At 42.1% G+C, this 25,649-nt stretch overlaps 1 protein-coding gene and 1 long non-coding RNA gene across 3 annotated transcripts in view; one reads left to right on the forward strand and one right to left on the reverse strand.

The window, feature by feature from the left end:
• Positions 1-2,473: 2,473 nt before the first annotated feature.
• Positions 2,474-25,649, forward strand: part of LSP1 (lymphocyte specific protein 1) — a 102,945-nt gene continuing 79,769 nt past the window's right edge. Inside the window, exon 1 of the mRNA XM_077321497.1 lies at positions 2,474-2,851. Coding sequence (XP_077177612.1) covers positions 2,772-2,851 — 80 coding nt within the window. The 5' untranslated portion in view covers positions 2,474-2,771. The remainder of the gene's footprint in view (positions 2,852-25,649) is intronic.
• Positions 9,130-17,013, reverse strand: LOC143828744 (uncharacterized). Of its 2 annotated transcripts, none has more exons than XR_013227843.1 (5): positions 16,940-17,013; positions 13,988-14,193; positions 12,663-12,756; positions 11,504-11,562; positions 9,130-9,230 (listed from the first exon to the last, which is right to left on the reverse strand). It is a non-coding gene; the product is annotated as an uncharacterized LOC143828744 (long non-coding RNA). The 2 variants fall into 2 exon arrangements; XR_013227844.1 differs by having other exon boundaries at positions 11,504-11,565.

Genomic DNA, 25,649 nt, shown 5'->3' on the forward strand with positions numbered 1-25,649 from the left:
TGATATCACCATTGCTGGAACATAGATCAGGATGTCTGTTGGAAAACCAGCATTTGAATCATAATGTTAGTTGGATCCTATGGACTTGCCAAAGCAGCAGGAGGAGTGAGTTTGCACATTTGGCCTCCCCCCCAATTCCTAATTTCACAGACCAAACATAGCTAAGATGTTTTGATCAGAGACATTATTTTTGTCATCTCAGGCCCTTTGAGATCACCTTCTACCACTTTTGTTGAGTTCTGTTTCCATTCTGTCTGGGATCCTTGTGCTCTTCCTGAAGCACCTTCAAAGTAAGCCTCATGGATTAAGCAGCTTCAGAGCCATTGCTTCAGAAATACGATCAGATATTTAACACAAAGGAAAAGAACAGAAGGAAGTGGGTGTGAACTGCGGTTTCTCTCAGAGTTCTCATTTCATCTTCCACAGCAGAAAATAACCCATGTACAAGTTGCCATAAAATGCTACATGAATTTTCTATGTTCCCCTTCAGTCTGTAACCTAATTTATGAGAGACTTGCCTGTTAGGGGCTGAGGAAGACATACCGATAATAATTTACAATAGCTTGCAATTCATGGCCTGATGGAAATTTCCTTTCCAGTCCCAACTATACCACCAGTCTTCTCCAAGGACCATATATTGCAATCGAGTCTGCTCCATCCAACATCTTGTCTCTGCTACTGGCAATTCCTTATGCCACAGAGAAAAGTACACAGCATCTTAAAAAAAAAAAACTATGGGCAAATGACTTTGTCCTAGGAAACCAATCAGACATCAGATCAAATAATATTATGACAATGATGAAGAAGAGTTGGTTCTTATATGCCACTTTTTCTCTACCAGAGGGAATCTTAAAGCAGCTTAAAATCACCTTCCCTTTCTCCACAGCAGACAGCCTGTGAGGGAAGTGAGGCTGAGAGATCCCCGATATCACTGCTCGGTCAAAACAGCTTTATCAGTGCTGTGGCAAGCCCAAGGTCACCCAGCTGCTTGCATGTGGGGGAAGAGTGGGGAATCAAACCTGGCTTGCCAGATCAAAAATCCATGCTCCTAACCACTATAGCGAGCTGACATGTAACCTGTAACCTGCTCTGACCTGTAACCAGCAATGTTCTCTGTTCTCAGAGCTGTTCCTGACTGATTCTTCCTGAAGTTGGGTATGAAATTTTTTCCTTAGTAACCAGTTTGATACTCATCAGTATACTACAGTCAGGGATAGAACACCATTGATTTAGGGAACACTACCCTTGCCCAAAAGGACAACAACTGCTTTTCGTCCTCCTCTTGGAGTGGGTCATGCCGATATTTTGCCCAAGACTGAGATGGCCCAGAGAGGCTGACGATGAGCCCCAGAAGTGGCAACAGTTCATCTGAGAAACTGCCTGCCTCCTTACATTTTCTGAACTGCATCAGCCACTGTGGACCCTTCTGAGGATCAAGTTAGTCCTCATCCTCAAGGACCGAATTATGTCTGTACAGTGACATGCAAAGATGTAGTCAGCCTCTGGAGGATGCAAAAATAGATACAGTAGAGGCAGAGACAGTCCCAGCAAGAGGCAAAAGTAAATGAGGAAGCAACATGTCACTCTAGATGTACTGGTGTCATTGGCTCCACAGGTCTATGAGCACTTCTTGCAGTCTTACCCTGCGAGGCTGTGTCCATTGTACAGCCATTAGGACCCTGGGCTTGATATTCTTTGGTAGATTTGTAGGGCAAATCCACAAGGGCAGCTATGTTATATCTGAGCAGCAAAACAAAAGTCCAGTGGCACTTCACAGACTAACAAAATTGGTTCTGGCATAAACTGTCGTGAGTTAGAGCTCTCTTTAACCAGCATATGATATATATGTCCTTTTTGTTGTTGCTGCTGTTAAATGCCATCAAGTCACAGCCCACTTCTGGCAAACCCCTCAAGGAATATTCAAGGCACAAGATGAGCAGAAGTTGCCTTCATCCATATCGTGAGCCCAGTCTTCCTTGGTTGCTCTCCCATCCAAGTACGAACCATAGCCAGCTTCCAAATTCTATCTATGAATCACAGGAATCTCCTGTGGATGAACAAATCATGTACCACATGAAGTCAGCTCTGAGGAAGGGTGCATGCACACAAAAGCTTATCCCTTGAATAAAATGTTGTTGGTCTTAAAGGTGCCCCTTGTCTCAGATTTTGCTCTTAGTTATTGTTATTCTATAAAGTGCCACTGGAGTCATGTTCTTCTTTACTTCCAGAGTTCTTTTTGTGCAGCTATGACCTTTGCACTTCTTTCCATCTCTTTAGTTATCTTGCTTGTACATACTTGCTGAAGCTGTGTTGCAACGACCCAGCCTTCAAGCCCTGTTATTTGCCTTAAGGCTCCTGACATAGACAAAACATAGATAAGGCTAGGAACCAAAAAGTGAGGTAATAACCATACATGTGAGTTCTGAGGCTATTGATGCAACATTTGTGAGATAGCTTGCCTTGGGACAAAGAGTTCTCTGTGAGCTGCTTTTATTCACTGCATCCCTTGTGGCCTGTACCACTACTTCCTGATTTTGAGAGGGGGGGGGTAGTTTTACTTTTAAGATTTGTATATGTGTGTGAGTGTGTGCACTTCTTTCTGACTGAAAAACAAACCCACACCCTCAGCCCCACATGGTTTCCGGTGCTGCTTGCCTCAGAGTCAATACAGGAAGAGTGGGGAAAGAGCAATAGCACACTTACTGTTTTCACAAAACAGTTTGCAATTGCAAATTCATTTGACTGGACCACTCTCTTACCGAGCGAAGAAAATGGCTGATTCAGAGGAGTGTCTGAGAGATCTTGAGAGTGACACTGGGGCAGAAGAAGGTGCCCCAGAGGAGACACAGAGGTGAGTCACTCAGCTTGATTATATGTTTTGGTATCTAATGCTCAAAAAACAGCTTTACAGTTTAACGGGGGGAAATGAAAAGAGAACTGGGTAGAAAGAGACATCTGGAAACTGTTATTGGAATCCCATTGGGCCATTTGTAGACTCTCACAGATGTTTTATGCAGCCATGGCCATTGATGTTATGCATTTTTGGTTTAGTAGGTAAAAGTATGCCTTGGAAACTCATTTTAATCTTCCCTCAGTCATGGACTCACAAAATGGTTATAGACAAGCCACCATCTTTCAGTACCCCCCCCCCCACACACACACTACTTACATTAAGGTAATGGAGACAAAAGCCATGATGGAGTTATAAGGATTATGAAGGTAATAGGTGAAATGGCACAATATGTATACTATCAGCCTTGATGTGAGCACATCAGGGTGTTGGAAAGTAAAGCAGGGCTGGGATCCAATACAGGGAGAAAATCAAGCATGAGAAGGAGTGCAAATTCTTCCCTCTATCTGCTAGGGGTGCCAGCTTCAGTTTGGGAAATACCTAGAGATTTGGGGGGTGTTCCTGAGGAAGGCGGTGGTTGGGGAGGGGAGGGACTACAGTGGGTTTACAATCTTATGTTTTTGGTTGGTAGCTTTTATGGTTCATCCCTTAATCTTGCTTTTAGTTTTATATTTTAACAGTTTATTAGTTTTATTGTATTATGTCCCATTTTGCTTTCCTGAGCCCCCGGGGAGGATGGTATATAAATATAATAAAAAAATAAATAAAATAAAATAGTCATTGGTATTTAAAGCTTCTCTTAAATACTGACTTTCATGGTTTTAAGTTCTAAAAATTTACAGCTAGAGCATTTATAAACTTTTTCTTATGTATTACCTTGCCTTTTTAGTGCCATTGTTTATTAGAGCATCTGAAATTTTTGTCTAAATGACTGTAAATAAAGATTGATTGATTGGCCCCTGACTACAGTGGGGTATAATGCTATAAAGCCTATATTCCAAAGCAGCCATTTTCTCTAGATAAACTAATCTCTGTTCAGCTGCCACCTGGAAGTTGGCAACTCTACTTTCTGCAGATTACCTCCCCCCCCCCCCTTTTATAGCATTGGGTTGTGATATTAGAAGTTAGCCCATTGGGGAGACAAGGATTTAGAGACATGAACTACAGGAGAAGGAAGTGGTCGATTGGAGGAGAGTCACACCGTGCTTGTCCACAGATCTTTTCTGCCTTAATTTAGGCCCCCACTTCCTCCTCCATTGAGACAGAGCTGATTTTCAACAGCTAGATCTGTCATGTGTATTTCAGCCAATATAGTCATGTTCATGGGGAAAAGTGGGCAGGAAGGGATGTGCCAGTGTTTGTCTCTTGTGGCCCTTCCTTGCATATCCAGGTAATTGCTAATTGCCGCTTAGCGTAGGTGAATTTCCTCCAGGCCAGGCTGGATTCTGGAGATTTTTGGTGGAGGGATCACTTGAGCAAGAAAGTGGGGTAACTATGAGTGGGCAGGTAGTTGGGAGGGGGTTGGACTAGATGTCCCTGGATGTCCCTTCCAACTCTACGATTTTATGATTCTAAGTGTGGTCACACAGCCATGTTTCCACAAGGGCCAAGTATCTCCTTTCCCAAACACTTCACGGCAATGGGGTTTTTATTTGTTCAGTATAACAGATGCCTTTTTGCTGGGGGAGGGGGTTGGCTGTGACTTCTTAAATACAAAATATATTTTGTTTGGTTTGCCTCATATTCAGAAAAGGCTGTGTTTCCTCATATACATATAGAACAAAATCCACTGAGTAGCACCTTAGGAGCATTGAAAATGTATTTGTTTGATCCACAATTCATAGGAATCTTAAGTAAGTGGATTTGAGCCTATACTGAAAATATTATTTCTCTAATTCCACAACTGAGGAGTGCTGAAAAAGCGAAAAGAATTAAAACCACTGTATATACATTGAAACCTATTTGTGTGATCCTTAGCACCAGCTGGCTTTTCCCTTGGCAACTGGCATTTTTCAGCCCAGGCAAACTGATTGCCTGAGCTCTCTATGGCAAACACAATTATAATTCACCAGAAACAAACCTCTTTTAAACAGTTAGCAGCAAACCATCCCCTAATGTTGCTTAAAACCCTCTGTATATATCTTACATAAGATTAGACTTTACTAACGTGATTAATTTAAAATGGGATAAAATAGTAGAAATCATCTGCACTTTTGCTAACATTCTAAAGGCATTGCTTGTGTGAGCAAAATAGTGGTTAGGACATGCAAAATGCATCCATGTTATATTGAGATCAGCCTCAAGTAAAAGAGGTGGCTATCTACAAGTGTTTTTAAATGTTGCAAGTACAAAATTATAAAAATGTTATTACAAGTCAGTGTCTTTATCTGTTGGTAATTCTACACTGCAGATTTAACAATATTATAGCAACATTTCATGTTGTACCACTCCCCCAAGATCAACTGCTTTAAAGAATGAGATTTTAACATATTGCTTCCAGTGTAAAACACACATGTGCACCAAACAGCATTTTGAACATAGGTACCCTATGGGAGATTGAACATAGGTACCCTTTCTGGACATAGATATATTCAATTGCCAACCCTGAGGAAAGAGCTTTGCAGGGGATATGACACAGGCCTGCACTCAACTATTCTTATAAAACAAAGACAGTTAATTTTTCATCAATAACCTATTTGTGAAACCCAAGCACAGAACTGCTTGGTTGAAATTACAAGCTCCTACACTTTATGTTCTTGAAGTCAGATCTGTACACAATATATTTCCCACCCACCTTAGCGAAGCTAGTTTGGTGATGGTCTCCTTTCCCTTTCTAACTTTTATCCTGTTTCATACAGTATTATTAGTGTAAATGCTTCATTTTATGTTTTTGATCTGGTGGATAAATGTAAACTGTTTGGTACAATGCACACAAAATGCCCTTGCCAGCTCACCAGTACTTTTATTGGTCTGATCAGAAAAACTGCATTTGCTCAGTTAGCCAGTATTAGGGATTGAAAAACCAGTAGCAGTGCAATCCTAAACAAGATTGTGTCCGCTAAACCAGTGGCCCCCAACCCCCAGTCTGGGGACCAGTACCATTCCGTGAATCAGTTGGTACCGGGCCACAGCTCCTCTTCGTACTCCTCCCTGGCTGCTTCGGGGGCTGCCCTGCCACTCTGCCACTGGCTCACCTTTGGTGCTTTCCAGCGGCTGCCATGGCTGGGGCTCCCCCTCATCTTGGCACTGAGCAGTTGCTGCTGGCAGCACCCCCCAGCGGGCAGCGGGAAGTCAGGGGCACCATCGGAAAAGCAAGCAGAGCAGGGGCTCAGGCGCCAGTGGTGATGTCCTTCGGCAAAAGACTACCCCCCCTGGGCCTCAGTAAGATTGTCAAGCATTGACCAGTCCCCGGTGATAAAAAGGTTGGGGACCACTGCTCTAAACACAAAGGTATAACTGTTCCAAACTTCATTTTAATTTCAGAAATAGCAGGACAAGAATGGGAGTGTTGCAGAGAGAAACTGGCACATTTTATGTCCCATGAGTTTCTGGTCTGAGCCCTGATTCCATTCCAATGTCTATCAAAGTAGGTCAGTATTTTTAGAATATAAAGCTAGTATCCATATTCACTAGGTCGTCATCTTCTACTGTGCTGCTTCTACTGTGGAATCATTTTTATTGGTCATGCCTTGGTGAAAATCCACATGATTCTCACAACTGGCCCAGCATGTGACAAGTGAACCATTAAGACTGGGATGACTGAGATGAACACAATACATGTAGTAGCCGCAAAGAGTTTGATGAAGATCTGTTAGATCGAAATGTGTTAGGTACAGGCGCTAACTGCTTGGCAATACTGGTGTACTTACCCAAATATTTAATGTGTGCCAACAGATATATTTTCAATGTTTTTAAATATATGAGTTTCAATAAAATGTTTCTATTTTTATAATTGCCTTTATCCCTAACCTTTTTGGTTCTCACCTGATGACATAATCACCCTGGGTCAGGAAAAAGCTTTCTTTAGTGGCTGCTTTGGTAGATCTCCCTCTCTCTTCCTGCTACTCTGAGATCCCATGCAAAATGAGTTGTTCAACTGTTGGGGGGGGGGGTCAAATCCAGACAGGCCCATGTCCAGAGTCCAGGCTTGCATCATTATCCTTTCTTACAATTTCCCCTCACAAAATCTTGTGAAGTAGGTTAAAGCGAGAGTATATGGCTACTAATATGTGGCAAAAAATGTACCATGTGACATTCTGCCCTTTTTATCATTTTTAAATGGTGTTTTTAAGGAAAGTTCTTTTGTTTTACTTTTTGATACTTGTTTTCTGCATAAAGAAAAGTTTATTTCTTCATAGATATAAATTATAAATTACCATACAGCTAATCATCTTCTTGGTAAAATAACCATTTTAGCTGCATTTTTATTTTCAGATTTGAGTAGCTGCCCTTTTTGAAACTCACAGATAAGTGGATGTGTTTATTAATGAAGTTTTTAAAAGAAAAGATCTATAAGATATATTATTCCTAATCAATTTCTTTTGCCTTTTTCTGGCTCATGGCATGGACTACTGTTGTTTGGTCTTAGCTATCTCAAGATGCAAAAGAGACTAGTGATGTGTGTGTTTTATGGAATAAGCTTTTGTTGGTACTATGCCATGCAAATTTTTGAGTTACACATAGTCCTTCACTAAAGATTTTCTCTTTACTTCTTTGGTACTGTTCTATTTCCTGTGGAGAGAATAAGCAGCTAGGGCAAAAATGTGATGAACTGGAGGGGGTGGGGCAAGACTTGCTGTGCTTTTCTAGAATCTGGCAGATTATATAATAGAATATTGAATGTTCTGTTAGCCAAACTTCTGCAAGAGGAGCTGTGCCAAAGACCTATTGCCTTAACTATCCCTTGATTATGCAGGGCCATGTGGTATATGTGTGCCCCCTTGAGGTGTACTGCACATGGGTCCAATATGTGTCCCAGAACCTGATGGAAGAATTCTCAAATTGTTATATGTTATTTGTTTCATTTACAGTCTGTCCTTCATCCTTGAATTCAAGGCAAGATACATAAGGTTCTCATGTGATCTCCCATTCAGGCAATGATCAGACCTGCTTAGTTTAAGTGAGACAGCTGAATCATGTGTCTTCTAACCACTCCATCCACATCCTCAGCTATATTCAAGCACATTCACATTTAGGCATCACAAACAATTGTTCAGGCAAGGCACTTCCATTTTGCATTGATTCAACTGGAACTTAAAAGGGCTTAATTTGATGTAACCCAGTTTTATTTTCCAATGTTTAATTGAAACATAAATCCCAAAATACATTTCAGCAATTTCCAAAATTAGCTACATATGGGCCCTGCTTACTGGGAGGATACCCGAAGAGGGCACTGCCTTTAGATGTTTGTAAGAGATAACAAGCTGTTTTATTTGCTAAAGGTTTTAATTGAACTGTAGCCATTTTTGAGCTGCAGGCATTTTCTTAGATGGGGGGAGGTATTGGGTTTAATTTATTTAATTATTTTAATTTAAAACCGTAAAACGTCTTGAGCTACAAGACAAAAGATGGTATATAAATATTTAAATAAGCAACCCCCTCCCCACAGACACAAAGGTAGAATTGGTAGGGTATTCTTATCAATGTGACCATATGGAAATATCTTGTCAGGAAGGATGACACTCCCATTTGTTGTTAACACATGAGATATTCAGCCAGAAAATAGCTCCTTACAAACACAATCAACTATCCTTGCACAACCTTCAAGGTTGGCTTCCCATTTGGGCTTCTTGTTTCCAATGAGCCACAAAGCTCCGAGGCTGCCCATGTATGGTCATTGATTAAGTCTGGCTTTGCTGTGCCAGCAAGGTCCCATCCCATCCTGTGCCACGTTCATCTCCAGCTGTCCTGAATTCTCTAGATCCCTTAGAGGAGACTTGGAGAGACCCAAGTAAGATTACAGCAATTGCTAAGAATATCCAGCGTTGGAAGGAGATTGTCTGGGAAAGATGATATCTAGTGAGGTATCTCTGGACTCCTTGGAACTGCATTCCAGGGGATGGAGAGTTTTCTGCTCTATGTTTAACTCTTCAGTGTTGTGTTTTAAAAAACTGGCAAAAAGGCAACATGTTTTGCTTGAAGAAAGAGCTGGAAAATGTCTTGGCTCTAGACATGGTTTCTGATAAAATGTTACAAGGAAGCTAATTATCTGTTAATTTAATAAAAGAGTTCTATATTTGAGCCTTTTAAATTTTATTTTGTTCTAGTTTATGTCTAGGTTGAAAATCACACTGATAGTGATGCTGGAAGTACCCAATGACTGAAAGCCCTTGGAAAGTCTTTCTTTGTGATAAACATTCAGTAGATTTGTCTTATGTATCTGAGGAAAAAGGATTAGCGATATTAATCATTTGAAAAATCTTAACATATGTACTTTTGTATGTACTTTCCTAGATAAATGTTGATGTATGCAGCTTGATGAGTTTCCTGGAATTGCCATATCAGTATACTAAACCTGATTCTGTGATAATAGCAAGCCATGAGATTGTGAATTCTGGATATCTGTATCTTGATTCACTAGCAGGGCAGCCCTAAGTAAAATTATAACCTTCTGAGCCCATTGACCTCTACAGGCCCAGAAAGGCATAACTGTATTTAGGATTGTACTGTTTTTCACACCTCTGTGAACAGCGCAATGATTTTTTCCTCAACCACTTTGGCTTTTTGGGTGTAGTTTGAACCTCTTCATAGGATTACTTTTCATGTATTCAAACAGCACAATACAATTTCTGGTGGGTAGCCATGCTGGTCTGAAGTAGCCAACTGAGTCTAGTAGCTACTGGATTCAAACATTCCAGTATAGGCAAAGCTCCCAGCTTCAGGGAAGATCTTCAATGGATACCTGATTGAAGTTAACCTGTGCACAAGTATTTGTACAAGAACAGGACATGGTGGGCTGTTCTCATTTTGAGAGATATGCAAGCAATTTAGTTGAGCAGCAATAGTTACCCTTCATGACCAGGAAAGGACCAATTGTGCTTTATAGGGCATTGTCAGGATTGTTCACTAGCAGGGAAAAGTTGTGGGAAGACACACCTGATCTGAGAGGATAACACACATGCAAATTATATGAAGTCAGGATGTGCTAGCTTTCTAAATGTATGTGGAAGTGTAGGAACACACAAGAAACCACAAGAAATAGGTGTAAAAACAAGCCGTTCAAAATAAACCCAGCCAGCACAATTTGCTGTGAACATATGGGCAAGAAGAATATATGATCATTAGAACAGGCATTTAATTTAATTGAAATTATATCCTGCCCAGAATAATTGCAGTCCTCTTAGGTAGAAGCATGGTAGTTAGTATAGAGATTCTGAAGATGTTCCTTCCCACTTTTAGTTCATCAGGAAGCAGGATGAACAGTAAGCATTCTATGTGCAGAAAGGAAATCAACTGAACAATGGCTTTGGATGTTAACAGTTTTTTAATACTTCTTCCATAGTCCTGAATGAACCTGCTGTACATTTGTCAGAAGAACCACCACATGAATTCTCTAACGTTGGCAGTGGCACAACACTGTGTGGTCTTTCTCAGTCTAACCTACCTCATAGATTACCTACTTCATTTATACCCCACCTTTTTTCTATATTGTTATCCTCGCCTTTGTTTCATCCTCACAAGAACACTGTTGTGAGAGGCTGAGGTTCACCTATGGCAATGTTTTAGAATCATAGAATCATAGAATAATAGAGTTGGAAGGGACCTCATGGGTCATCTAGTCCATGCACTATGCAGGACAATCCCAATCGCTCATCTACTATAACCTGCCACCCCTTTACCTTCACAGAATCAGCCTCTCTGTCAGATGGCTATTCAGCCTCTGTTCAAAAATTTCCAAAGATGGAGAATATCCCACCTCCCGAGGAAGCCTGTTCCACTGAGAAACTGCTCTGTCAGGAACTTCTTCCAGATGTTTAGATGGACTTTCTTTTGAATTAATTTCATCCCATTTGTTCTGGTCTGTCCCTCTGGGGCAAGAGAGAACAATTCCGCTCCAACCTCCATATGGCACCCTTTTAAATACCTGAAGATGGTTATCAGATCCCCTCTCAGTCGTCTCCTCTCTAGGCTAAACAGACCAAGCTCCCCCAACCTTTCTTCATATGTCTTGGTCTCTAAACCCCTCACCATCTTTGTTGCCCTCCTCTGGACACATTCCAGTTTGTCAACATCCCTCTTCAACTGGGGTGCCCAAAACTGAACACAGTACTCCAAGTGAGGCCAAACTAGAGCCGAATAAAGCAGTACCTTCACCTCCCATGATCTGGACATGATACTCCCTTTGATATAGCCCAAAATCCCATTTGCCTTGTTAGCCACTGAGTCACACTGCTGATTCATGTTCAATGTATGGTCTACTAAGACTCCTAGATCCTTTTCGCACATGCTACTGCCAAGACAGTGATTTGTGATTTGATACTAGTTTGATATTCCAACCAGTCCACCGCACTGACTCTCACACTGGTTTGTTGTTGTGAGAATAAAATGCAGAGGGGGAAGACCATGGGCATTTCCGCACATTATTAACCATGGCATTACACCAGCTAAGTGGCGTAATGATACATATAATCATGCCTCCCAGCCCCTCCTCACCTTTTTTGCTGTCTCGCTCTTCTCTGCCGCCATTTCACACTTCTCCCTCTCTACCAGTGCTGCTGGAAATGGTGGAAGAAAGCAACACAATTTATATGAGACTCTCTTCTGCCTGTCAACCAAGCCAGGCAGCCAATCCCCTATCTTCATGCTTTAAAGGGCCCACAATGCCCACTAATTTTTTAAAAAATATATCAATAGTTCTCCATTGAAATGCCTATGCATCTAATCATAGATGAATAGGGCTTTTTTATTTCCACCTCTTATGGAATCATGAGTCTTGCTTCTTTTAAAAATAAATTTCATTCCTGATTGGAGGGAAGATGTTTAGAGAGGCATGTTTTGTGCTACAACTTTTTTTTTTGGGGGGGGGGGGGATTCTTTTGCCTTTGCCTGAACGACTGAATGCATATTCATTGCTCCAGGCAGTTCACTTAAAAAAATAACTCCCATCCCTGGGAGAAGGGAGAGGGAGGTGGGTGCGAGGGCGGGACGTTGGAGATGAAGATAGCGCTTCTTCACCACCATACATTTTTTTTTGCTGGTGGCCTGCATATGTTGGTGAATCCACTTTACAGGATTCACCAACTAGCACTTTAAATAGAGGATGTAGCCGTCTGTTTACTGCTCAGACACCGCATGTTGGCGACGTCATATGGAGGGGCCAGAATATAACGACAATGAAAGGTAAGTATCTCACTATTTTTAAAGGGTGAATATTTTAAGTCTAGTTGAATCCCTACTGGGGAATAATGTGGCATATTAATAATTAAATGAATAATATAAATAAATAAGAGCAAGTGTTTTTTTCTATATATTTAGATCTTCACCTCCTGGCAAAGAATATGTTTGCACACAGAGTGGGTTTTGTGTTTTGCCTCTAAAGCATAAAATGTTGCACATGCTTTGCATACCATTGCCAAACTTTTCAAGTAACTCCAGTTAAAGTACTCCAGATATTTGGTGCTGGGAAATATCTTTGTTTGCCTAAAACTCTAAAGAGCTGTTGTTAGTTTTAGTTGACAGTACTGAGATGGATGGACTAGTGCTTTGATGGACTGGTGGAATACACCATTCATCTGTTTCCCAATATATCTTTTCTTTTACCAACTGTATTAGTTTGGCAATGGCATTATTAATAATAGATTATTATCCTTACAGTGGGGTTACATTAAGAACTCCCCTGGGCAAAGCTCAGCAATGCTGTGATGAAGTTTGGTATAGACAGGATCCAAAAGCACTCCTGTAGTTTCCTGTTGGTAAAAAAATCATGAAACATCACATGCAATCAATAATATCCTAATGATCCAAATGCATAGTTCCTCCCAGTTACATTTCTCCCTTTCCAAAGGTGTCACATGGTTATTGGTAGGATAGTTTAGCTGAATTCTATACCAAAGAATGCAGAACCTTTGTATTTCTTGTCTGGAAATAAAAGAAATAAGGTAATTGTGTCAGAGTGAGACATGTTCCTGCAGCAGTCCAAAAGTCAGATGCATTTGCTTATTTCCCCTCAAGGAGGCAGGCTCTACTTTGCAATTTTCTACTTTGTAATCAGGTGGCAGAAATGGGGACTGCCAGGTCAGTTTTAATTTCCTGGAGAAAGTCCTTATGTTGTGTTATTATAGATTATGAAGATCCCCTGAAACCAATCTACTTTTGTGAGAAAGGATCATAGTGCTCGAACACCAATCTGCTCAAATACCATCATGGATACCATGCAAACATAGTACAAGGGGGATGGGGAGTCCATAACTTTAAGGTCCTAGTGGCAACACATTATAGTATAATAAGCAGCTATTTAATTTTGTGAAATTACAAATAAACATAGATTAATAGAATGTATATAAAGTACCCGAGTTTTTTTGGGAAACTGTAGTCAAAACAATATGCATCCTTAGTATTCACCTATAACTTGCATGAAGCTATGGGAAGTGTCTGATTCACATGACCATTTTTAACATGGTGAAGTCATCGTGAATTGGCATTTCTTAGCTATTTTGGCCTGGTGCATGTTTTGTGAATGTGCTGCTATGTCGCAAGATTGTAGCTCTTGTGGAACTTGTAGGCCTCTTACACATGGTAGTGGCTGCACTGGGCTGCAGCCAGAGTGTTGCAGTGGGGCAACATGCTCCACTGTTTATTGTGCTCCCATGGGGCGGCGCAAGCTGGTGTGCCACTTTCTGCTTCCCCACAGCGAACACATTTTGGTGACAAACCATCTCTGCACTGAAATGCGTCCCCCTGGGGCATGCAGCTGCAGCTGAAACGGTCCATTAAGCAGGGGAGGGTGGCAAGGGGGTTGTTATTTTACAGGAAGGTGGAATTATATGAGAACGCATTCCCACCTTCCAGAAAACATTTATTTATTTATTTATTTGTTTGTTTGTTTATTTACCGCCCTCCCCGGAGGCTCAGGGCAGACTCCATGGTGGTTTATCACAACAATCAGTAAAGCAACAAATACCAGCTATTATAACTTACCATCAATATCACACAATCTTCAGAGTACCTGAATGTCAGGTTATTTATATATAACTTTTAGTGATAGTAATGTAGTTTTGAACTTCATGCTCATATCCATGAAAAATCCCTTTTGTTCACTATTGTTTTCAACTGGAGATGTTGACCAACGAACTCGCTCTGTGGCTCGGCACTCTGGCCTCTCCGTTCTCACTCTAATACCTTCACTGCAAAGACACAATTGTTACACGGCATTCCTAATTCTGAAATGAAAGGGTTAACCCCCTTGCTTGCTTAAGATTGGAGTATATTTTCTTTGCCAGTGTATCCATTTTAATACACACCAGATGTGCAAGGCAGTTGCCTGAGCATCTTAATCTTAGACTTCAGCAGTTATAGTAGTCTTTTCTCACAAGGGGCTGGACTGTTGGAGACTCTCTAGAGATTAGATGCGGTGAGAAGTAGGGGCAGAGTGGTGAACAAACACTCCCCTACCTGGCCTCTCTTCCCACACAGGAAAAGGCTGCTAAGACCTCGGGCGACTAACAGTGAAGTAAAAAATTCTTCCATCTTCTACCAACGATAAGGGCCAGCTATGGGAAACTGAGGTCATAGTGTCATTGTTTCTGAATGTAACGTACCAGCATAAAGGCACAGAAAGTACATGTGTATTCAGAATATATCCCTGGCCTAGCACTGAGCACCAAGTCAAAACAGCAACTGCTAGTTCAAGCCTTTGATTGCTCATAAGTAGTGCAACTGGCAAATTGGCAGGTTTTTAAAATCATGTGAGCAGAGAGATGGAGAGTGTTAACGCAGTCCTCATTTAATACAAACAATATTCATCAGAGGGCTGTGAGGAAGGAACCATTTGATTTCATATAGAAATCATACTAGCCATGAATAGATGAACGTTATGTGAAAGTTCCAAGAGGCAGCCTTTTAAAAATATCAAATCCTCTTCCAGTGTTAAAGGAAGATGGGAAAATGTATGAGAAATAAAATGCATGTGTATTGCACAGTGGACTGTAGGCGTGGACTGTAAGCCCTTCCTAAGTTGGGGCTGCTGTTACTTTTTTTTTTTTTAATAACCCTTAATAGTTGCATTTCCATGAACAAAAACAACAGCTTGAGGTATTCTCTAGGCTTAACTGAAGACTGGCTACCTTTGGACTTCCCTAATGAATGCACTGCAGTGCTATGGGGAAGCTTCCCAACAGGGTCAATTCCAGGGTAAATAACTTGTGTGGAGGGAAAAAAACCCCAACAGGTCTGCCTAGTACAGCTGTTATTTACCAGCAGGAGTTAATGGCATATTCTTTTGTTATATGGGAGAAATTAAAGAGATACCCTCAGGAAATGATTGAAGTAGCAGTTAAATCTGCTTGCTGCCTCCGGAAACCAGAGTGACTAGCTGAGGTTTTTTGGTATTAGTTGCAGTGATCCTGCCTACAGCATCCCACCCCCCTCCAAAGGAAGGCTGGAGCATCCTAGGTACTCTTTTAGGGTTGAACTGAGCTGCAAAATTCAGGCTCAAACAACAGCTACAGCTGCACCACTGATATTCCTGAGGTTTCCTGTGGTCCATAAACTTGCAATTTTTTGTTGTTGCCTACACCTAAACACCAAATGTGTACATGTCCTTTCACCAGTCACACTCTACACAATGTGGAAAATGTTACCTGTGTTCATACATGGGGTAAGAGAAGACAGCTTGTGTCCTAGAGATGGAGTGTCCTTTACAGAGGATGCAGTGGCCACTCTGAATCCCTGCAGAACATTAATCGTTTTCTGACAAACCCACCACAGCTTAAACTAATCTGCTTGAAAAGGAGACTCTTCGTTTCACAAAACGTTGTTTGGGGCTACAGTGCTATATCTGCTAGCAAGTAGTTTCTGACTTTTAAAAAAAGTAACTCATCATCCACAGTGTTCTTTGTACAGAAGATTACCAAAGTCCCCACATAAGGATAGTTCATCTGAACAATTGAAAACCTGTTGGCATGCTCATTTAATGTGAATTAGATTACCTTTATCACTTTTCAAGCACCATTTTGTTCTGTCAAGATAGCCCAAGAGTAAGAGATGATGAATCTCCCATGCATGAAATCAGTCTTAACATTTTATGCCAGCCCATTTTTGAATCTTCAGTTTAGTTTTTTTCTGGAAAGTTCTGACAGGGAATCCATCCTTGAAATGGCTTTGATAAAAGCAGAGGGAGACCAGTTTTTTTCCAGTATGGACAATATCTGTCTAACTGTGGATTGATGGACATTAACTCTGCTTAAAATTGTATGGTTGGACAGATAGCACTTCTTTGTGCTCTGTTTCTCTCACCAGTTTCTTGGGCTAAGTCCATTTAATACTAGAAGGGCGTAACTGTTTAAAATGACAGTAAGGTGGAGCCTACTGCCATTCTACCACTCAACTGAATAGTTTATTCAAATGCTTATATCCCACCTTTTTATGTCTTCCTCTAACCAAAACACGTTTCTCTTTCAATGGAGTACAAGCACTTCAGTTGGAGGATGGTTACTTGGAAGATGGCTGGATACACCACATTGTATGTGTACTTCAATTCATGAAAGCTTATATCCCATATATTTGTTAGAATTTAAGATATTATTATTGAAATCCACAGGGAGGGTTGGGGAGGGGAGGCTGATGGGAGCAGGTAGGTGATGAAAATAAATTCATCAAACGAAAGGGGTAATTAATGCTGGAGGTATACAGTAGAGGAACACCAGTATTCTGGTTGATATTCAAGAATCTTTAAATGACAAAGGAAAGTTTCTAGTTCATTATTATGGAAATAGGTCTGTACATTAATAATAATGGGGTTGGGAGAAGAAAGGCAGAAATAAGAGAAAACATCTGAAAGCTACATTCCTAAGTAAGTGATATTATCTCAGGACTTAGCATCATCAAAGCTTCAATCCCCCCATCCTTGAAAAGAAATGGCTAGAAAATTACCTTCATAGCAATGGTCTAGGAGAGCTTTTTGAGCTTGTAGGCACTTTTGGAATCCTGACAGTGGGTGGAAGCCACAACTGGCAGAGTCAACCAGAAAATGGCAGTCACAAGAGGTGGAGCCAACTACAGATCTTGAAGGTGAGGTCATCAGTTATTCTAATAGTAACTGTTGAACATTTTAGGTCAAACCTCTGTTTAACAGGATACCCTTTAAAATGAATGTATTGTTTAAAACCATTTTCTTGCATACACAGAGTTTTATCTGCAGAACCATTCTGCACTAGGAGACATACCTCATTTTAGCCTCACTTTGGACTTCTGTTGGATGCTGCAAGTTAGCACTCTGCTTTCCACATTTGGGCTTTCCTCCCCTCTTTTTCCAGGCTGTAATTCACTATATGTTTTCGACATTGGGGAAAGGAGGCAGCCTCCCATAATGCTTTGCTCCCTTCCCCATTCCAAAAGGGTTTTTTTTAGGTTCCTGCTTAAACCTTTCTTTTAATTGTGCCCCTTCATTCCACAATCTCTCATCTCCCCCATTTCTCCCCAGGTTTTTTAAAAATAAGCTTATTGTGTTACAATGCTGCGGCATCAGAGAAGCACGTGCAGATTTATCCACACCTGCCTCTTCCTCACCCTGTTCTTCAATAGCCTGCTACCTTCTTGAATCCTCTAAGGATGAAAAAAAAACAGTCTTGCTTGTTACAACACCATAGCATTGTAACATTATTGTTTTTGTAACCTTATTTTTTTTTAAACACCTTTGGGGGGAAGAGGGGAGGCAAGGGAATGTGGAATAAAAGGGTGCTATTGGTGGGAAAAGTGACACAGCACATATGGAAAAAGGAGCACTAGGGCACTTTTCCACTGGGAGGGGGAGGAAGGGAGATAGGAGGGAGGATGGCAGTGAGGAAAGGGGCATGCCCAAACACTCAAAATGGTGAGTATAGTGAAAAACTGAATGCACGCATTTCCGCAGTGAACAGCCCCCCAAAATACCCTGTTAGATCTCGCTTTTGGGGAATCCTTTGTTGCAGGACAAGCAAGGGGGAAATTCAGGTCTGCACCTGAAAAGGTAAATTTCAGTGCAGAAATGGACAAAAAAAACTCAACCCTTTAAAAATGCAAGTTCAAACTGGTGCAGAAACAGTCACAGTGAAAATTCTTGTGCTGTGGTGGCAGTTGCTGTTGAAGGAGCTTTTTAAAAAATCTGCACAGCCAATCAGAAACCCTGCTGGGCAAAATTCCAACCTGTCCCCTCCTTCTATCTAAAAATACTTAGCAGGCACTGGGAAAGGAAAACTGTCCATCAGCACTACATCTAGGAATTTCCCCATGTTTCTATGGTTGTGATGAACAGGCTAGGTTCTGCCTCTCCCTAGGAGCAATCAATGAGAGCTGATGGAATGCTGGGGAGAGAGTTGGAAAATGGTAGTTAAGAACGGCAGTTGGGAGTTGGCAGCTAGTGAGTTGAGAAGGAAAAGGTAGAAGTCTGACTGAGTGAAACTGCAGAGAAGAGCTGCTTATCTTGGGCTGGAAATAGTCAATTTGTAACCCAAAGATCCCAGTTGTGGGAATAGGACCAGAGTTCAAAAATACAATGGAAGTGAAATGTAACTTCTACCTCGCTTTCTTCAGAGTTATGTTAATGCCATTAATAAAAGTTAATTTCTTGTTTTTGTATAACCCTATGTGCTACATGTCTAAGGCAAAAAAAAAACATACGCAATTTAATCTTCCTCTCTCTCTCTTATATGATATGAATTAATGGTGGAAATGTGTGAATGGAACAGTGTTAGACCTCCAACTCTGTGTGAGTGTGGGCCTGATACTAAAGGGGGTTGGGCAACCCTTTCTGCTGATGTCTCTGTGAGTGACAGAGAAGACCCAAGAGGGGAAATCATCAAGGCTCCCTCTATATTTTGAAAGAGATGAGAAGGGTAGTGAATGATGTCCTCCTGATTTACTGGTAATTCAGAACCTGAGAAGGCTAGGTTATAGAGGGTGGCAGACAATTTATGTAAGCACAGAAGGGCTATCAAAATGGTCTTTACCATAAAGATCAAGGACAATTTGTAGATCCAGAAGTAACACACCACATCCTACCGAAGCTCCCAGGCACTGCCCTCAAGATCTCCTGGCAAGTAAGGGCTGGCAAGTCTAACATCCTTGAATGTGGCGGCAAAGTCCTCCTTCCATTTATACTGGATAAATGGGCTGTCTCAATGCAGTGGAACACATAGACACAAAGAAGACTTTAAAAAACAACATTGAACATTCCAAACCTGGTTAGCCATTTTCTAGAGAGTCATTAATATAATTAAATATTGCAGTATTTCAGGAAAAATTTCAAAGGGAAACTCCAGTGGGAAGCTCCTGATCAGGAATACATTTGTAAATTCCATACTTTGAGAATAGGCCTGAGATGCTCAGAGAAGCAGCAAAGACCACTGAGATCTGTACTTGGTCATCTGAGTGAGGGGAAGACAGAAGCAGCAGGTATAAGATGGTGAAGGAACAGGAAAAATGATAAATATGGTTAAAGTATATGGTCTTGATGAGTATGGGTGAATGGATAATTAAGAACATTTGTATAATGAAAATGTGATAAAGGTTTTCTTGGAAGAGTTTAGTCATATGTTTGAAGAACAAAGAAAATAACTGGACAATAAATTTGGAGAAGTTGATCATTTGTACTATGAACACAAAGTCCACCTCTGATCAATGAAAAGGTTATAGGAAGCACATACTTTTTCCCCTCAAAAAACTCTGATGATCTCATGTTAAGTAGTCTTTTTTCTTCAGCACAGTTGCGGACTTTCTCTCCTTTTCCATCAGCCTTTCATGTCTTCTTATCAGCGTTGTCACCTCCTTTATATACTGTTCCTTCTTTAATGTTTTTGTCCCCTGTCCTTTCATTTTCTGTTTTAATCCCAAAACACTGGACTCCTGCACTGAATTGAGAGGACCTGGCTTCATATAGCCTTTAACCTTGATGGCCTAAACATGGAACAGGTTATTGTATTATGTCTGGTCCAGCTGGTTTAATCTGTTTACTAGCAGAAAAGCCCATTGTATCCCTGGATACAACAGGCACTAGGCCACCCCCCCCCCCCGCTTGCCCCAGGCAGTCCAGCCAAGGCCTGGAGAGGCCTCAGCAGGACTTATCGAGGCAGTGAAGGGAGGTGCTAGTGGACAGTCCATTCCTCCTCCCACCACCCTGGCAGCTCTACCAAGGCCTGGCAAGGGGCTCCCTCCCCCCTCCCCCCCACCAGCCCATAGTCCCAGTCCCTCTGCTTACCAGGCTGAAACTTCTTCCAAATTGAAGAAGTTGGAGGGGGAGACAACCAGGGGTAGGACATCCTTCCTGATTGGCCATTTGGTGGATGGATAGCCAATCAGGAATGGGACAGACAGCACAACCATCCTGATTGGTGGTTAGGTGGTGAGTCCCAGCTCCTCCCAGCACTCCTTACCAACTTTATTAATTGTTACAGATAACTTGTAAGAGCCTCTTGTGGCGCAGAGTGGTAAGGCAGCGATATGCTGTCTGGAGCTGTCTGCCCATGAGGTTGGGAGTTCAATCCCAGCAGCCGGCTCAAGGTTGACTCAGCCTTCCATCCTTCCGAGGTCGGTAAAATGAGTACCCAGCTTGCTGGGGGGTAAGCGGTAATGACTGGGGAAGGCACTGGCAAACCACCCCGTATTGAGTCTGCCATGAAAACGCTAGAGGGCGTCACCCCAAGGGTCAGACATGACTCGGTGCTTGCACAGGGGATACCTTTACCTTTACCTTTACAGATAACTTGTAGTATGCTTAGCAAACTATTGTAATCTGCCTTGAGTCTCTACAAGAAAGCTGAGGAATAAACTAAGTAAATCAATAAACAATAATGTTTAATATTTCCATCAAATTGCTGATTCTGTGAGTGTTACTTACAGGTCAGTGTTAATTCATTGGGACAATTTAAATTTTCAGAAAGATAAGGCATGCTGCCATTCTTATACCTACTTACAACCAAGCCTGGGTGAGTGAATGGAGGCTTTATTCTCCTCTCCCCCCAATTATTCACATTGAAGCTATTTGCCTCAACCTAGCAAGACAAACATAGTCTATAAACCATGTATGTCAGTCCCAGAGGCTCAGTAAACATTCAGTCTGTTGGACTGAAAAAACTGGCCAGGGCACAATACATGCCTGATGGGCTGCATTTGGCTTTGTAGGACATCAAAATGTTCAGATCCAGGCTACTTAATATAGGTTAATTCTACTTGTAATGCCTATTTGCTGAGTCCACTTTGCTACCTGCCTCTGTACTAGTATCATCTGCATTTCCTGGTACCAATTCACTGATACCCCTGGCATATTTACAGAGGAGAGGAAAATGCGGGGTAGGCAACTGTGTGAGCCGTAGGGAAGGGCGGTATAAAAATCTAAATAAATAAATAAATAGTATACTTGAATTTGTATGTGTAGAAAAGTAAAAGAAATAGGGCTGTATGATATTGTAGATTGCTGTGGGTTTGTTGCTGCATAGAGCAAGGAATAGCCACATAGAAACTTAAAGGCAAATAGATTTATTGGGTATCTAGTCAGTCTTAGTCCATAAAAGTTCATGTGACAATAAATCTATTAGTCTTTTCATTTGCCACATCTATAGGTGCGACCCCTAGGATAGAAAAGACCACAGATGTGACATCCGTGGTCCTGTCCCAGGGAGTGCATCACTACAAGTCACAGCAGCAGAAACAGCTGGGAACAGCTGCCATAATGGCAGGAATGGCTGGAATGACCACAGCAGCAGGATCAATGGTCATGGTGGTGGCAGCAGCAACAGAAACAGTGGTGGTGGTGGCCTCCACCTGGACTCAGCAGATGCAGGAGTCGGGTTTGGGGGTGTGCCTGGCTGCTGAAGATAGCTGGCAGGTGGCCTGGGTGAAAGGCATGGTGGCAGGAATGGTGTGTAGTGCCAGGGAATGGGGAGCCTGGCCCAGCACAGGTGAGACAAGGAGAAATAAGGGCAGCCACAGTCTGCTCCGCCTCCACCACCCACTGGTCCTAGTTCCCTGCTCTGACCTGGCCTGGCATGGTCAGTGGTGAGCCAGCAGCTCCTCCAATCCCCTCCAGACTTTCCCAGGGTGGAGGGAGGAAGGGAGAGCCGAAGCAGCCTGCAGACTGCGTGGAGTCACGGGGCCAGCCTGGCCACAAATGCCAACCCAGTCCAAGCTACCCCTGGGGTTGCCACTGAGCAGGAGACCTGGGATGGGGAGCAGGACACCCCTCTTGAGTGTGCTGGCCATGGCAGAAGTGCAGTAATCAGATTGCGGCAGATTATTTGTTCCCGCATGATATGTAACAATCTGATTCTTGCACATTTTTAATGATGTTATGCAGGTGAGGAAAACTCTCTGGAGTGAGGAAGAGATGACTAAGCAAAGAAGAGTGATGTGAAGAGTAAAATACAAGTAAACCAGCGAGTAAAAATACAAGTAAAGCCTCGAGCTAGTATGCCAAAATTTATTGATATGTATAAATTCCCAGATGCATTTCTATTTTAAAGATCCCAAAGTCTTCTGAAGGGCAAATAATCTTGATGCATCTATTTAAAAAGCAGCTTGATCAGAAATATATTGTAGATAAAGCCAACAAAGTGAAGGTTGCAAAAATCTATGAATGGGTTCCATACCAGTGAATTGTGGTTACAGAGGATATCAAAGGCTGGAGAAGTTGCTTGACATCTCTTCAATCTGTGAGCCAGATGGGCAGGCAAGTAGAGGAGTAGGAGCAGCAGTGGCAGTGGTGGAAGCTCACAAATGAGTGGTCCATCTCTGGTATTTATCTGGGTGTCAATAGAGGAGCCTTGCAATTACACTTCTCCAATGCTAGTGCTAGGATCCAACCTCCCATTCACTGTTGAACCACATACACAACACTGGGTTGGCAATACATTGGGTCCAAAGCTTTGGAACTGGCTGCCCACTAGAGGGTTTTGGTTGCATTTGGATCTGAGACCCTATTGATGTGAACTGGGATCTGAGCTGTAATACAATATTCAGTCCTGCTATGGTAGAAAGGGGAACCCGAAGGTACCCAGGAAGTATACTGTGGGGATAGGAGATTACATTAGAATGAGTGGCAGTCTTGATTCAGATCTACTTGCAATAGCCAGGAAATAGGTTGAAGGCCCTTCATGAGTTTATGATTGAATCACCCAGGAACTGTATTGTGAAGAGATTTCAAGAGCTTGGTTATTTTCTTGGATACCTGTCTTTGTCAAAATTTCTGAGGTGCTTCAGAAGTACAGTCAAAGGAACCTTGATTGATATTCTCTGGGAGTATTCAGATTTCTGCCTACTTCCTTTTAAAAGTACATAGGGGAACTCCTGCCTGATTAAAATGTATAGTTCACTTCTGGAGGATGTAGTGATACCCACAAGAATAAACAGAGAATATGTTAGGTTCTTGGAGGATAAGTCTATCAATGGCCAATTCTGCACGATGGCAGGCGTGCCAAGCAACCACCAGTGTGTTGCTGTGGAACTGCTTGCTCCGCAGCACTCTGTGTCCCCTTAAGAAACAAAACAGTGGCACAGAGTAGTTCCGCCATGTGATGGGGGGCTGCAGGAGGTTCTTTATTTTGCAAAATCAAAATGAATGTTCCTGTCCACCCCGCATCACAGCAAAGTGCTGTGAAGCTGACGGCCATTCTTTGCCTCCCTCTGGACCACTGTAGGGCAGGGAGGAGCCAGACCTGGCTCTTCCCTGTCCACATGGGCCTGCTATGAGACAGGCCCTGTTGACTCCCACAGTGGCTAAGAGAACACAGATTCACCTGCATTCCTTTAGCCCAGGCTAATTGAGGGCCTGATACTGAGGGCCACATAGAAGATCTGGCCCCCCCTTACAGTAGCAGTAGCGAAGCCCATCTGGCACAAACTGTCCTCCCTCCCTCTCGATAGTGGGTTACCAAGGGGTAGAGTAGATATGAACTGAGTTTTTTACCACATCTTGTTCTATTGTCTGTAATGTATGATATGTTTTATATGTTTTATTGCATGGTTTTACTGGGGGGGTTATATATTTGTAACTCGCCTCTGGCCTCCAGGGAGAGGCAAGGAATAAATCTAAGAAATCAATCAATCAATACGCGGCAGGCCTGTTAGGGGGGCCTGCCCAGTGGCTGTATCATGTGGAAGTGGAGATTTGCCCCGCTTCCATATGACCACCTTCATGGTCTTTTCCACCCATGTGGAATCAGCCAATGACTAGCCATGGTGACTGAGGTGGAACCTCTGTATTCAGAGTTACTCAACCCCTGAGTCCCTGTGCCAGGAAGCAATATCAAGGGAAGATTTTGGCCTCTGTGCCCTATTGTTGGCCCTCCAGAGGAAATGACTGGCCACTGTGTGAGACAAGATGCTGGATAAGATGAACTAAGGGTCTTCTTATGTTCTTAACTGAGTGACCCTATTTTGATAAATGCATTTTCTTGCATCTCTGGCATCTAACGTCCAAATGATTTTGGGCTATAAACAACATAGGTCTCATGGATGGCATGCCACGAAACATAAGATTTGAGAGTTATATTCTAGTATCTATCTGGGTATGTGATTTTGCTTCTAATACATAAGAACACATGCTCAGTTGCATGCTAAAGTAAGCAAGGGTATAGTGGAGGGAACCTCATATGTATCATACCTAGGCCCAGTGTTTGTTGGCTTCCATCTTGCTCCCATCCAGGCATGCAATAAACCTCCATACCACAGCTTGGTCAGCCATGAGCTTGAGAAAGATGGCCCAAGCACGAAAGAAATATTAATAATACAAAAAAACAGGACAGGTTGAACTATAGCAACACTGAAGAGGGAAAAAGATGATGTTTATTTGGATGTGGAGACAGGAACAATTACCTCAAGCTGACCACTTTGATCTTCAATTCCTAAAGATCAGCTAGGTGAAAATGTGAGCTTGAAGAAAAGGTTAAAGGTGAGAGGAACATGAGAGTTTTACATTATGGCATTCTCTGGGCCTCTGTGTTAATCACACTCTCACTTCTGTCTCTTGAAAATGTTTTGCCTCCCTGCGTTCACTCTCTAAAGTCAACTTCCTCCCATGAGAAGTTTAGAAAAAAACCCAACTTACTCACATAATTAATAAGAGCTTGACATAAACTAAACATGCCTCACAGGGTGGAAGAGGAGAGTTCACAAAACTCCAGGAGTTCCCTTTTCACCAGAGTTGCAAAGATGGATGGGGTAGCTGGGCTATGAATGGCAAGCAGAAGATGATGGAAGAGAGGGCAGCAGTGTCTGTAGAGTAAGGAATATGTGCCCTGTAATCACATGCCTCAACTCTTTTTCAACCGGAGAGCAGAAGAACAAATCAGCTCTCATCCCCCAGGCCCTACAAAGCTGTTCAGGCTTGCTCTGAAAATATTTACATTGAGTTTTCCTGACTGCCCAGGCAGTGGCCACAACTATGCATTTTTCTTTACTTCAATTTGTCACAGACACAAACCCAAACCAAATTCACCTGCAATAACTTGGCCTATAAGAGTTTTCAAAAGGTTTCACTTTTTAAATCTTTGCTTCTGTGTGCCTATAACATGTCCAGAGCTTTAGAAGCCTTATTTCCCTTACCTCCTTTTGTTTCTGTTAGTATCCCCCAGGCTTTTTTTAGAAGTGGGTCTGTAGGAGGCAAGCCTGTGGC

This window comes from Paroedura picta, chromosome 2 (genome assembly GCF_049243985.1).
Source record: "Paroedura picta isolate Pp20150507F chromosome 2, Ppicta_v3.0, whole genome shotgun sequence".
Classification (NCBI taxonomy): Eukaryota; Metazoa; Chordata; class Lepidosauria; order Squamata; family Gekkonidae; genus Paroedura; species Paroedura picta.